The following is a 14,450-nucleotide window of genomic DNA, read 5'->3' as shown; positions in this document are numbered from 1 at the left end:
AAACATCTGGTAAAAGTAAACCAACATGTATTTTTATAACATGAAGTGTCCCTAGGTGTTCATTCTGCCACGGGCCTTCGGCGGCACAAGTCCTTGTTGTGTGAGCGGCTCTGCTCAGCGGCCGGCCTACCTGTGAGGCAGATGCCCTTGGTGCTGTTGCACAGGTCCACCATCACTCGGATCTGCAGGGGAGAGAGGGTCATCAGAGCAGACAGTGGGCAGCAGGCCCTGGGCTCACCCTTTATTCATACGAGCAGAAAGCAATCATAAAAAGTCACCAAGTAACTTTAGGAGAACTCGTGGAAGTTCAAGGAAAACGCAGTGATATCCCACCTAGTGATGCTGCAGTCAACAACGAATCGTACACAATGGTGATTTCATAAGATTACAATGGAGCTGAAAACCTCATTTGTCCAGTCACGGGGTAGTGTCTTGGTGCAATGCATGACTTTGTGTTTGTGGTGATGCTGGTATAAACAAACCTATCGCACTGCAGATTGTAAAAAGCATAGCATGTACAATTATGTATGGTACATAATATTTGATAATAAATGACTATTACTGCTTTATGCATTTACTATGTTATACTTTTAAAAATCTTTTTAAAAAGTTTCCAGCTGACATCTTGACGTCACCATATTTTGTATTGTTATTATAGACTGTACTCCTTCTACTCAGAAGAAAAAGGTTAACTGTAAAACAGCCTTAGGCAGGTCTTCAGGAGGTATTCCAGAGGAAGGCACTGTTATCACAGCTCCATGCTTGTTATTGCCCCTGGAGACCCTCCAATAAGACAAGATGTGGAGATGGAACACAGTGATATTGATGATCCTGACCCTGTGTAGGCCTAGGCTAATGTGTGAGTTTGTGTCTTCATTTTTAACAAAAAAAGCTTAAAAAGTAAACAAGCAAACAAACAAAAAACACCAAATTTTAAAAATAGAAAAAAGCTTACATAATAAGGATATAAAGTGTTTTTGTAGATCTGTACAATGTGTTTGTGTTATAAGTGTTATTATGAGTCAAAACATAAAAGAAATTAAAATTTTATAAAGTAAACATGTCACAGTAAGCTAAGGTTAATTTGTTGAAGAAAGAAAATATTTTAAAATAAATTTGGTGTAGCCTAAGTGTACAGTGTTTATAGAGTCTCCAGTGGTGTACAGTCATGTCCTGGGCCTCCACATTCACTCACCACTCACTCACTGACTCACCCAGAGCTACCCCAGTCCTGTAGCTCCATTCATGGTAAGTGTCCTATACAGGTGAGCCATTTTAAATCTTTTATACTGCTGTTTTATGGTATCTTTCCTATGTTTAGATACACAAATATTTACCACTGTGTTACAGTTGCCTACAGCATTCGGTACTGTAACATGTTGTACAGGTTTGTAGCCTAGGAGCAATAGGCTTTTCCACATAGCTGAGGTGTGTTTTAGGCTATGGCATCTAGTTTCGTGCAAGTACACACCATGATGTTTACACAACGAAACTGCCAAATGACATATTTCTTAGAATGTATCCCTGTGGTTACATGACATATGACTGTAGTTAACATAACACTTGAAAGAAACCCTTAAAAGATCTAAGAATATTTGCTATCAGCAGCTTATCTATCAACATCATCAACAGAATTTCCTTGAATTTCTATGGAATTCTGACAGAGGATGACGAGGGAATTGCCAAATCCAACTTTCACCACCATAATGAGCCAGCCCCCACAGCATCTGAAGGGCTCAATTTTTGGGCCTGAATAAAAGGGGTTGGGGGCCTAGTGGTTGGGAGGAAACACCTACTAACTGGGTGAACACAGATTAAGTACTTAATCTCTTGGAACTCTGATCTCCTCCTCTGAATAACGTAAGCACCTGGCCTTGAGGACTGCACCTGCTCAGTACCTGGCACGTGGAAACTGCCCCTGGGTGGCAGTGATTCTCATGCCATGTGGACACTCCCCACTGGATGACCACCTGTGGCAGGTGGTCACTGCAGCATGGCATTAGCCTGATGATTTCAAAACCAATGGGAATAAGGAAAACACCTGGCTGCCTCACACCCACTGTATACCCCTTCCCATTCTCCACACTGCTCCAACGAGCTTCAGAAAAAACAAATCTGACTGCGCTAAATTCATAGGCTGATACTGAAAGATCTCTAAGATAAATGAAAAAATGCAAATATAGAGCAGCACATATAACATACTTTTGTTCATGTAAAACAGTGCTGCACACAGAAATGCTTCTATATGTTTGTCTCTTGCTGATTTTAAGAGAATCTCTTTATCTTTCCAGAATATTTGTGTAGATTTAGAAAACCTCAAGTGAGGGGAAAATGGAGGGCCAGGATGGAAGGGAGCTGTACTAAACATGATACAATCTTTGTCTTTTTCAAAAATTTCACTGATTACTCTTTCCATTAAACTATTTTTCAAAATGCCATGTTTTGATGTGAGGGGAAAATAATTTTTGTATTGTATCTAGATTTATTCTGTTTGTTAGGAGATCCAGAGGAAAACTTATATTGTATTGACTTTTTGTCAAGTATGTCAACAGCTATTTATTGCCTGCTTTAGAAACTTATTGTGAAATATTCATACATATCACACATGTAGAAAATGTGGGCCTGGTGTGGTGGATCGTGTCTGTAATCCCAGTGCTTTGGTAAGCCAAGGTGGGAAGATTGATTTGAGCCCAACCAGCCTGGGCAACATAGTAAGACCCTTTCTCCATAAAAACATTAAAAATTAGCTGGATGTAGTGGCATGCATCTATAATCCCAGCTACTTAGGAGGCTGAGGTGGGAGGATTGTTTGAACCCTGGAGGCTGAGGCTGCAGTGAGCAGTGATCCCACCACTGCACTCCAGCCTGGGTGACAGAGCAAGACTCTGTCTCAAAAAAAAAAAAAAAAAAAAGGAAAAGAAAGAAAAAAAATGTGTACAGATAATTATGATGAATAATATGACAAACACATATATATGAAATGAAATGGAAGTTTACCAATGCCTTGGAAGACTTCTGGATGTCCCCTCACCCCAAGTAGCTCTCTGAGTTGGAGTACACTTATCCATTTTATTCAGATAAGAAAATAGAGGCTTAGAGAGATGCCATCATTTACTCAAAATCACACATCTTGCTGGTAGAAGAATGGGACTCACCTCCAGGTTTCCTAATTCCAGGTCCACTCTACTTTCTATTATGGCTCTGGTGATTATCTTAACATCACCAGACAGAAAAAAAATTGATTCACTGCCTTTAGTCATTTTCATAAAGGAATGTAATCAGCTGCACTAGGAACAAAATTTATTGTCTTAAAAAATGTGTAATTGCCCATTGAGAGGACCAGAAAAGACTTCACAATGGCTTCATTTGTTGCCTGGGGGATCACAGCAGAAGGGGTGGTTGGAAACAACAGAAGCATCAATAGGGAAAATTAGCCTTTCTGTTTGGTACTAATCACTGATCTGGGGCAGGTGCAGCTTCTGTAAAAACTATGAAGCAGTTCTCATTTCCTGACCTTTTGGTTTCATTTGTATGCTAAATGTCAATTGAGATATTTACCAGTAAATTATGTTAATCTTTACTCAAGAATAGTCTTTTAATGAAATTGGGCTGTGTATATAAGATTGTATTGAGATGAAACATATGATATGAAAAGGTGTGGCCATAAAGTTAGAAACTTTTTTCTGGTCATAATGATTAAAAATTGGAATCAAAATAAGAAAACTCCCAATTGAAAGTCACAAAATCTAGATGGTTAAATTAAGGAGTCATATTTGGCATAAAGGGCCTCTTAAGTCTTGAGGTAGGTCTTGAGAAGGTTGAAGCTGGAAGAGTCCTTAGAGGTCATTGTCCTGGGGGTACTAGGCATGACCCATCCATGTTGTGGCCCTGCCCCCGCACCTTGTAGGGCATCTCCCAGTGCTCTCCGCCCCCCGCCCATCACTGTCACTCTGCTCTAGTAGCACGGCCTCTTCGCTGGTCTTGGCCGTGCCTAGTGTGCTGTGCCGCACGTCTTTACATGGTGAGCTTCACTGATGCTTCAAGTCAGGCTTTCCTGGCTCTCAACTGAAGGGAGCCCAGACAGCCACTCCCTATCACCTCATCAGGCCTTTTGTCTTCGTAGCACTTATCATTATTCAGTATAGTTGACCTTGAATGATATAGGTTTGCACTGTGTGGGTCCACTTGTACACGAACTTTTCCTCAGTAAATATAGTCAGTTCTCCATATACACAGGTTCTGCATCCACAACCAAACATGGATCGAAAATACAGTATTTGAGGGATGTGAAATTCTCAGAAATGGGTGGCTGACTTTTCATATACGTGGGTTCCACAAGATCAGCGTCAGGAACTTGAGTGTGTGCAGATTTTGGTATTCACAGGTGTCCTGGACCCAATCCCCCACAGATACTGAGGAATGACTGTATTATCTTGCTTACATATTTATTACCTCCTCCTGCTCTCCAGAGAAAGGAAGCATTTTGAGAGCAGAAAAACTTCTTTGTTTTGTCTGCATCTCCTGTACTATGATTTGAATATGTCCTCCCAAATGCATGTGTTGGAAACATAATCCCCAACATAACAGTGTTGGGAGGTGGGGCCTAAAGGAAGACATTTAGGTCTGCAGAACTCCACCATCATGAATGAATTAATGCTGATTATAAGAGGGCTTGAGTTCACTCTCTTGCCCTTTTGTCTTCTGCTGTGGAATGATGCAGGAAGAAGGCGCTCACTAGATTCTGGTACCTCAATCTTGGACTTACCAGCCTCCAGAATTATGAGAAATAAATTTCTGTTCGTTATAAATTACCCAATCTGTGGTTTTCCATTATAGCAGCACAAAAGAGACTAAGGTACCCTGTGTCTAGAATAGTGCCCAGTCCCAGGCCTGGAACTTCTCTGCTGAGAAGTGGTTCAAGTGGGAAAGCACATCAACCATCTCTAAGGAAGAGTTTCTCTGAGAAAAGATGACAATAAATTGCTAATCAGTTCATGATATGAGAATCTGGTGGTGCTGGGGAGAGGGTGGGTGAGGCACAGGAAAAAGTCCAACCCAGCCACGCTAGCATGGAGGACAGACTTACTGGGAACGATGGGCTGTCAACCTGAGTGCAAGATAATAAGCAGTAGCCCCGAGAGCTCAGGACGAATGCACTGTTGGCTGTAAGCATCACTGAGAAGTAAGAATTATCTCCCAGAAGAAACACTGGGGCCCATCAGGTTCATCTCCCAGGTGGGAAGATCAATGCAGCAACGGACAGGGACACATTACAATGTATGGGGACTTGTTTTCAGCATTGAATGTTTGGTAGCTGCTATGGTTTGAGTGTCCCTTCCAAAACTCATGTTGAAACTTAATCCTGAATGTGGCAGTATTGAGAAATGGGGCCTTTAAAGAGGTTATTGGATCATGAGGGCTCTGCCCTCAAGAATGGATTAATCCATTCATGGATTAATGGGTTATCATGGTAGTGGAACTGGTGGCTTCATGTGAAGAGGAAGAGAGTCCTGCGTGAGCACACTTCAATCCCTTGCTATGTGATGCTCTGTCTCACTTGGGACTCTTCAGAGAATCCTCACCAACAAGAAGGCTGTCACCAGATGCAGCCCATCAACCCTAGATTTCTCAGTCTCTATCACTGTAAAAGATAAATTCCTGGCCAGGTGCAGCGGCTCATGCCTGTAGTCCCAACACTTTGGGAGGCCAGGGTGGGTGGATCACCTGAGGTCAGGAGTTCGAGATCAGCCTGGCCAATATGGGGAAACCTTGTCTCTACTAGAAATACAAAAAAGTTAGCTGGGTATGGTGCCACGCTCCTGTAATCCCAGCTACTTGGGAGGCTGAGGCAGGAGACTCGCTTGAACCCATGAGGCAGAGGTTGCAGTGAGCTGAGATCGAGCCACTGCACTCAAGCCTGGGCGACAGAGTGAGACTCCATCTTGAAAAAAAAATCCTTTTCTTATAAATTATCCAGTTTCAGGTATTCTGTTATAATAAACAGAAAGTGGACTAATACAATAGCATTAGGGGAAAAGATAGACCAAATGGGCCGTACTGGTAGCCTGACCAGCTTTTCCAGTTTTTTCCTCTGAAAAGGGAAATATTCTCATTGGATTAGCAGAACTCTTGGGGATCTTGGCCAAGGAAGAGGCCCCAGGAGAAAAAGAACAGACTTCTTGCTAACCTGGCATCAGATGGCTTGAGCTTGTTTTAATTCAAACTAAATAGAGATGGGACATAATTTGGCATTATCTGTTAAAAAGAAAATGCTACACATTAGGAATCCCACTTGGAAGAGTATACACGGATATCTGGACAAAAATGCTCAATGTAACATTGTGTGGCAGAACATGCAAAGGTTCGTCAATAAGGGTCTTGTTGAACAAATTTTAAAGGATGATGTAGATCTATATGTACTATTGGAAAGACAGCCTTGGCATGGTGTTAAGTGACAAAAGCAAAGTGCAGCCCAAGCCGCACAATGCAACACAACTTTTTGGTTGAAAAAGAACCCCTAGATGTTTCTGTATACGTACACAAAAAAGCTGGGAGTTTCATGAACCCAACCAACTGATATTCTTCCCCCTAGAGACTGAGACTAGGGAATAAGAAGGGGATAGTTTTTTTTTTTAATTTTTTATTTTTTGAGATGGAGTCTCACTCTGTTGCCCACGCTGGAATGCAGTGGCACCAACTTGATTCACTGCAACCTCCATCTCCCAGGTTCAAGCAATTCTCCTGCCTCAGCCTCCCAAGTAGCTAGGACTATAGGTGCACACCACCACACCCAGCTAATTTTTGTATTTTTAGTAGAGACGGGATTTCACCATGTTGGCCAGGCTGGTCTGGAACTCCTGACCTCAGGTGATCTGCCCACCTCAGCCTCCCAAAGTGCTGGGATTACAGGCGTGAGCCACTGTACCTGGCAGATTTTTTTTTTCCACTTTTTAATTTAGATGGTTATAAAGGTATGTTGGAATAATAAGTGATTTTTTTTTAACTTTGCTGTTTTTAGTAATCCAGAGAGAATGGAAAGCATGTTAGTGTTGTGTGAACCCAAACATCATATTCTCACAATTACCCCCATCACTTGAAATTACTTGGACAGATCTCTGTTGTTTCTAGGCAAATGAACAGAATGAACTAGAACTCTTGCAAAGTCCAGTGATTTTCAAATTGTTCATTAGCCATAAGACTTTTCTTTTTCTTATATAAGTACTAAATCCCAAAATATAAAGCAAATAAAAATGGAGCTGCCCTGGGTAAACAGGTGGGGTTGACCTTAGTTACTTGTCTGTAAAATGAGAGGGTTGGACATGACAGATGAGTTTCAGATTCTGATCCCATCAGAGGATGCTAGGTAGGAGGTGGTGAGAAACACTCAGAGGATGTGGGGAGGAGGGATGAGAAAGCTGATGCCCAGAGAAGCCAGGGAGTAGCTGGTTTAGGCTCACCTAGCTGGCTTCCAGAGCTAAGACTATTTCCCCTTCATCTACTTTTTCTTTTTTATTCTTTTTTGGAGACAGTGGCTCGCTCTGTCACTGAGGCTGGAGTGCAGTGACGTGAATGTGGCTCACTACAGCTTTAACCTCCCAGGCTCAGGAGATCCTCCTGCCTCAGCCTCCCAAGTAGCTGGGACTACAGACATGTGGCACCATGTCTGGCTAATTTATTTACTTTTTGTAGTGATAGAATCTTTCTATGTTATCTAGGCTGGTCTTGAACTGCTTGGTTCAAGTAATCCTCCTGTGTCGGCCTCCCAAAATGCTGGGATTATAGACGTGAGCTACTGCTACTTTTTTGTACTGCTCAGCCTTTGCAAAAGGAATTGTCTGAATTCAACTTGAAACACAGATTTTTGCTTTAGTATACTTTTCATATAAACAGGATATTAAATTTTTACTAATAGATGTGTAATTTAAAATGTGCCAATTTCTGTGTGTAGGTGAAAGGCTTAAATCAAAAGCATGTCTTTCTCATCAGAATGAATAGAGCTAAATGTGGTAAGCTGCTACTGCTCATTGGAACTCGAAACCTCACAGTGTTTGGCTGGCTGCTCTCTTGAACTCCCTTTCTCTCACCTTTTACTCTCAGGATGAATTCACGCAAAAGTAAGAGAGCAAACCCGCTCATTATCATCAGCTACTCTGGTTTGTGTGTTACTAAAACAATGAGGCCCATCATGGTTTCTCTGAAGCTCTCCAAGCACAGGTTACAGTTTGCTGGCTGCAACACTGTTTAAATGCTAAGTCATCTTCCAGGTCTGATCTATTTTTTAACTTAAATTCCATAGCTCTTAGAAAACTGAATACTTTGTATGACTCTCCTTAATTATGCAAACTGCTGTTATTATATGCACGCAAATGATCCTGTTAGAAAAACCTCCAGGAGCTGATAATTCACCTTACCATTGGCTGAGATTGCTTGGACTGGAGAGATGGGGCTATGAATGTGGTGGTCCACCTGCTTGTCACTGGAGGGTTAGATCACAGATGTTGGAAGAATCCTTCATGGGATCTGAAGCTGGGGTCAGACACCCTGGACTCATTTCTGGGAAAGGCAGGAATTCACACAGGGACCAAGACTTGGTGAGGGCACTCTGCAAACACCAACGGGAATGTGGGTCTTGTCTTTGTTAAATGTAAATAAATAAAACTGGAGGCCACAGTTTAGTACCCAAGGCCAATTACTCATAGCCACATAACCAAAACTTAGCTCTTACTGATTCCCTGCCCCCCAAAACATAAACCTTCAACATAAACAAAACACTCAGTAAGCTTTTCATCTTATCAGCATGATTCAATGAAATTAAACCAATCAGCTATAGGCAAATCAGCTTACATAGTCATATGCCTTAAGAAAGAATATATGACATCCAATCCTGAAACAGGCCAAAACGCTTCCTCCTTTATGCTCTTGAAACTGAGCTGTAACTGCTGCAGATTTGAGACTTTGCCACTTTCCAGTTTGAGGTCTCTTAGTTCACGAACATTTCTTTGTATGCACAATAAACTCTTAAAATCCTAACTTGACCTAATTTTGATACCTTGTATGCAGCTGCTTGGAAACACGACAGTGAAATTCTGGGGTGTGACTCCTAGGCCCCAGCTTGTGTTGGGCCGCAGGCATTTAACAGCTCAAGTGAGCCTGTCCAGCCATCTTCTGCCATCCCACATCAGCGGCCTGGGGGGCGAGTGTTCTATCAGTTCATCCTGCCAGGGATCTGCAGAGTCCAGCGGAATCTTTCTCAGCCTTCAAAAGAGCCCAGTCCCTACTGACTGCCTGCTTCTGAGCCCAGCAGCGTGGCCAGTCACTGGCTCACTTTTTCGCTGTTACGCTGACTTCTCAACTAGGCTCTGAATAGTAGAGGCTATTTTGTCCTTTTTCTGTTTGTCACATTCACTTATCCATTCCCTTTCTCAGCACCAGAATGGCATCAAGCACATAGTAGGTACTCAAAAAAGATGTCAGTATTTATTACTTGCTCAACTGGGAAGGGAATGTGCTCCCCAAGCAATGACATTATTCCTTTCAGACAGGCAGTCACTTTGTTTACAGAAACTGAAAATCTCTCATGGGGATACCTGCTTCTCTTTGTGCCTGCTTGTTTAGGATAATTTTATTTTTGCAGCTACTCCAATAATCCCTAGAAAACAGGACCTTGGAGATGCTAGGGTTATCTAGTTAGGGTTCCTGAGACATGGCTATCCCCTTCCTGTCTCTATCAACATCACAGCAAAACCAGAGACCATTGATGTGGCCTGGTCTGTAGGGCAATAATACACAAGCCTTTCACACTATCTTGAGTCAGGGCACTTGCGTGACTACACCCAGGGCTGGTCTGGGCTGGGTCAGCCAGGCTGACACTGGGGTGCTGACATGTAAAGGAGGCTAAGACATCACTGAAAATGCAATGCAATGGGGAAACCATACTATTCACTAGATCTTCCTGCTTTGCCAAGTGGATTAGGATGGGGATGGAGGCCAGCCTGCCTTTCAAGGGGTAGGGCTTATTCTCGAGTCATTTGTTTTGCTGAGTCAAGTCTGCAAAGCTGCACTGAATTGGTGGAGACTGGGTGGAACCTCTAGCAGCACTCCTTCCCACTCTGCCTCCGTCATTGCCCTGATTCTCTAATAAAATCTTAAACAAATAATTACCAAGTGTTGGTTTGAAGTCCACCCACAAGCCCTGGCCAGCCCTCTTGCACGCAAGGGCTATGGCAGTCACAGGAGCTGGGGCTCTGCTCAGGATTCCTCAGCAATCTCATTTGGAAGGGGCAGTTCCAGTAAACGCCTGCACGCCAATGTCTCTGGCAAAATTACTTTCAGTTGAAATCAGGGCTTTGGAGAAAAACTCCATGTGACAATGATTAACATTGGGAACATCTGAAAATGCATGGCTGAAGTCCCCGAAGGAGGATTTCCCCCACCAGGTGTTCGTCTTCAGGATCCAACCCCAGGTCAAGGGGAAGGCTGGATAAGCCAGCAGAGGCAGCAGATGGCCCGGGAGGTTCTTCTTACTAACCACAGCAAGATCCTGGGCAGGTTCCCAGCCTCTCTGATGAAATGGGAAATGCAATAGGAAAGGTGACAGTATTTACCCAGGGAGTGGCTATGAGGATTAAATTAAGAAGTCCTTATAAAAACACTCTTTGCATGTTTGTACTGTTATAGAAACACATTTGGTCAGATTTAAATGTCAATCAATTAATTCTGCTTTCTGAAAAATCCTCAATTCATACTTTTTTTTTTCAGACAGGGTCTTACTCTGTTGTCCAGGCTGGAGTGCAGTGGCAGCCTCGACCTCCTAGGCTCAAGCAATCCTCCTGAGTGGCTGGAACCACAGTCACGTGCCACCATGCCTGGCTAGTTTTTAAATTTAATGTAGAGATGGGGTCTGCCTATGATGCCCAGACTGATCTCAAACACCTGGGCTCAAATAATCCTGCGTCAGCCTCCCACAGTCCTGGGATTACAGGTGTGAGCCACCTCGCTTATTTGAATTCATGCTATTTTAATAAAGATATTCATGAAAGTCTAATCACCAGCTCAGTTTGACAACTGAATTCAAAATGTAATCTGAATAAATCTTACTAAGACTTATAGAGACAACCACGTGTAAACGGATAAGTGCCTTAATGCACTAATTGTAAGTTGTCATTGGTCGTTATAACCACCTTCCTAAACCTTTCCCTTCTCCCACCTGGAGCCCTACAGGCTCTATCAAGCCCCAGGTTTTCAGCCTTGCCCAGTCTTCAGTTCAAGCAACCGCCACTCAGTAATGACAAGTCCTTGTGCTTTTCCCTCGGTTGCCTGGTTAGATGGCATCTGCCAGCAGCAAGGCCTCCTTCTTGCATGAACTGGCTGACCCAGTTCCAGAACCAGAAATCCTGGACCACTCCCAAAGGTGGCCTCCGACCGTGTTCTCCCAATATGGCTGTGTTTGGATTGTTCTTCCTCCCGATCAGAAACAGACACACACACAGTGACAACTTGACGTTCTATCTGCTTAACTACTGCAGCTGACCCTGAGATAGTTCTTCCCCAGTCATAAAAAAGGAAGCATCTGTAAATCCATTTACTAATCTCACATCCTTGCCCTTACTTTATTTTTAAGAAGTTGTTTGGTAGTGAATTGCCTATTTGTGAGTCCTGCAACTTATTCTGGACAATTGTTTCTTAAAGGGGACAGGCTCTTTTTATCTCTGTTTTAAACACATACAAATGTAACAGGATAGCTTTCAACTGAAATTGTATGTATTTATGAGAAAATGCAGATGGATATTTACCTGATCTTGAGATCTTGAGGTAGGAAAGAACATTCTATACATAAAAGCAGAAGAACCCATGAATAAAAGATTTTATAGATTTGACTACATGAAAATGAAAAATGTCCAATCCCTTCCCAAAATGCCCATAAACAAAATGTAGACAACACCTTAGGCCAAAGGTGTAGTGTAAATATCGTGGACTTCGGAGTCAGACATACTCTGAATTCCAGCTCCTTCTCTCACTGGCTGTGTGACCTTGCACAGGATGTTCAACCTCTCCAAACCTCAATGACCTGTCTGTAAAATGGGAATAATGATGATGATGATAATAATAATAATGACTTCCTCAAAGAGTTATTATCAGGATAAGATAAAGACCTTTTTGAAACACATACCTAATGCTGTTACCATAACACCTGGCATGTTGTACATTCTCAATAAACATTATAATTGTTATTACAGGAAAAATATGGAAACGTGTATTATACAAAAAATTAATAACTTTCCTATATAAAGAGCACTTGCAAATTAGTAAAAAAAAGATTAAAAGCTCCAATTAAAAATAAAGAAAATTAATGAAAAAATCTCATACAATGAAAAAAATTCAAATAACCAATGAATATATTTTTAAAAAATTACTGTCATCATAATGAAACACCTACAGCCCCTTCTTGGTGTCAGTGGTCCAATCCATCAGGAGTTGGGCTCTCCTCTTCAAAAAAAAAACTTTGAACTACCAAGACTCTAATACTTTTCCCAGCTAGTCTGGCTTAATTCCAGGCTGCTGATTCTCCAATTTTATAGCCATTTGTTGAAGTACCAGCTTCACACTTGTATTTATCTTCTGTTGTTTTTGTGCTTTGATTTCTTATTTGACTGCTAAATAAACAGTAGGACATTTCTGGCATGAGGCTAGAATGTGTAGTTTCTGGGATGGTCAGCCATGTGGAACTTACTCAAGGCTATTTCTTCCCCTTGGTAATTAAAGGGTGCCTCACTGAGCTACAGCACCCAACAAGGTAAAATTCACAATGTCTAACAGCCAATAAAAATTACCAGATCTTCGAAGAAGCAAGAAAACACAACCAATAATGAGGGAGAAAAATCAATTAATTGAAACCCACTCAGAAATGATACAAAAAAATTAGTAGACAAAGACAATAAAATGGTTATTTTAACCATTTTCCTATGTTCAAGAAGCTAGAGGAAAGACTGAACATGCTAGACAGAAATATAAATGATATAAAACCCACCCAACTCAAACTCTAAAAATGAAAACTACAATGTCTGATACGAAAAGTAAACTAGACCAGGTGCAGTGACTTGCACCTGTAATCCCAGCACTTTGGGAGGCCAAAGCAGAAGAATCACTTGAGCCCAGGAGTTCAAGGCTGCAGTGAGCTATGATTGCACCATTACACTCCAGTCTGGGTGACAGAGTGAGATCCTGTCTCTAAAGAAAAAATAAGTACAGGACTTATTTTGGACAGGACTAAGGGCAAATTAGACATTGCAGATGAAAGGTTAGTGAACTTGAAGACATAGCAGTAGAAACTATCCAAAATGAAACACATGGAGAAGAAATGCTTTTTAAAAATGAGTAGAGTAAGCTATGGGACAACTTCGAGTAGCCCAATACCTGTGTAATTACAGTCCAGTGCTGGCAGAGAGGACAGAAACATTTCTGAAGTACCAATGGCAAAAAAATTCCAAAATTCAATAAAAACTATAAACCCATAGATTCAACAAGCTCAAGAAGCTCCAAAGACAAGAAACATGAAGAAAATGACACCAAGGCATATCATAATACAACAGTTTAAAACATATGATGAAGAGAAAATCTTAAAGGCAGCCAAAGGAAAAATGGCACATTCCACAGAGAGAAACACAGCTAAGGATAACAGCAGCCTTCTTCAATGGAAACAATGCAAGTGAGAAGATAGTAGAGTAACATTTTTAAGTGCTGAAAGAAAAACATTTTCTGTCTAGAATTCTATAGTCCAAATAATTTTCAAAAGCAAAGGTAAAATAAAGAATCTTTGGACATTTTTGCATCTACTTGTATCGTTCTCAAGCTAAAATGAACCACCTGCTCTTCAAGGGCATTCCCCTCTCCCATCCTTCAAGATTTGACTGGTATGCTGCCTCCTTCTCGAAACCCTTCCTGATTGCCCACTGGGCTTTATTCATATCCCTCTTAGGGTCCTATTATCTATTGCTTGTGTCATAAGTGTTTGAGGATTTTTCTTTTCCCTCCCACTTGCCTGTGAATTCCTTGAGGGTTCCTTTCTTGTTCTTCTTCAGCACCCACAGTGTGCACCCACATGCCCATAACAGGCGCTGAGTGTTTGTTATATTGATTTACATTTTACTTGTTTGTGAAAAGGCTTCTTTTAAGCTTCTTTCCAAGATATTTTTGACTGATTTAGAAGTACCGATGTTTTCATCAGCAAACACATGATAAGCCGGGCCCTGTGCTTTTAAAAATAAGGCAAAATCTGTGGGCACAAAAGGCTCACAATACAGTTGATTGATTGAATTTTGTTGTTTATAAAGGACTTGAAAAAATAACAGTCTGGGTTTCATAAGGAATAGACAGACTCTTGATGAAGCCTCCCTAAGTCCAAGTAATGAATAATATCAGGCTTAGCATCTCCATGATTTCCTGACTATGCC

General features: G+C 41.6%; 1 protein-coding gene across 2 annotated transcripts in view; it reads right to left on the bottom strand.

The window, feature by feature from the left end:
• GLDN (gliomedin) overlaps positions 1–14,450 on the bottom strand; it is a 66,343-nt gene that overhangs the window by 30,625 nt on the left and 21,268 nt on the right. For both annotated transcript variants that reach the window (XM_009249830.4, XM_063716150.1), the window contains exon 2: positions 131–182. In XM_009249830.4, the coding sequence (XP_009248105.3) occupies positions 131–182 (52 nt within the window). The remainder of the gene's footprint in view (positions 1–130; positions 183–14,450) is intronic.

Source organism: Pongo abelii, chromosome 16 (genome assembly GCF_028885655.2).
Source record: "Pongo abelii isolate AG06213 chromosome 16, NHGRI_mPonAbe1-v2.0_pri, whole genome shotgun sequence".
Lineage (NCBI taxonomy): Eukaryota > Metazoa > Chordata > Mammalia > Primates > Hominidae > Pongo > Pongo abelii.
Note: the sequence above shows the minus strand (reverse complement) of the source record. Positions and strands in the feature narration are given on the sequence as shown.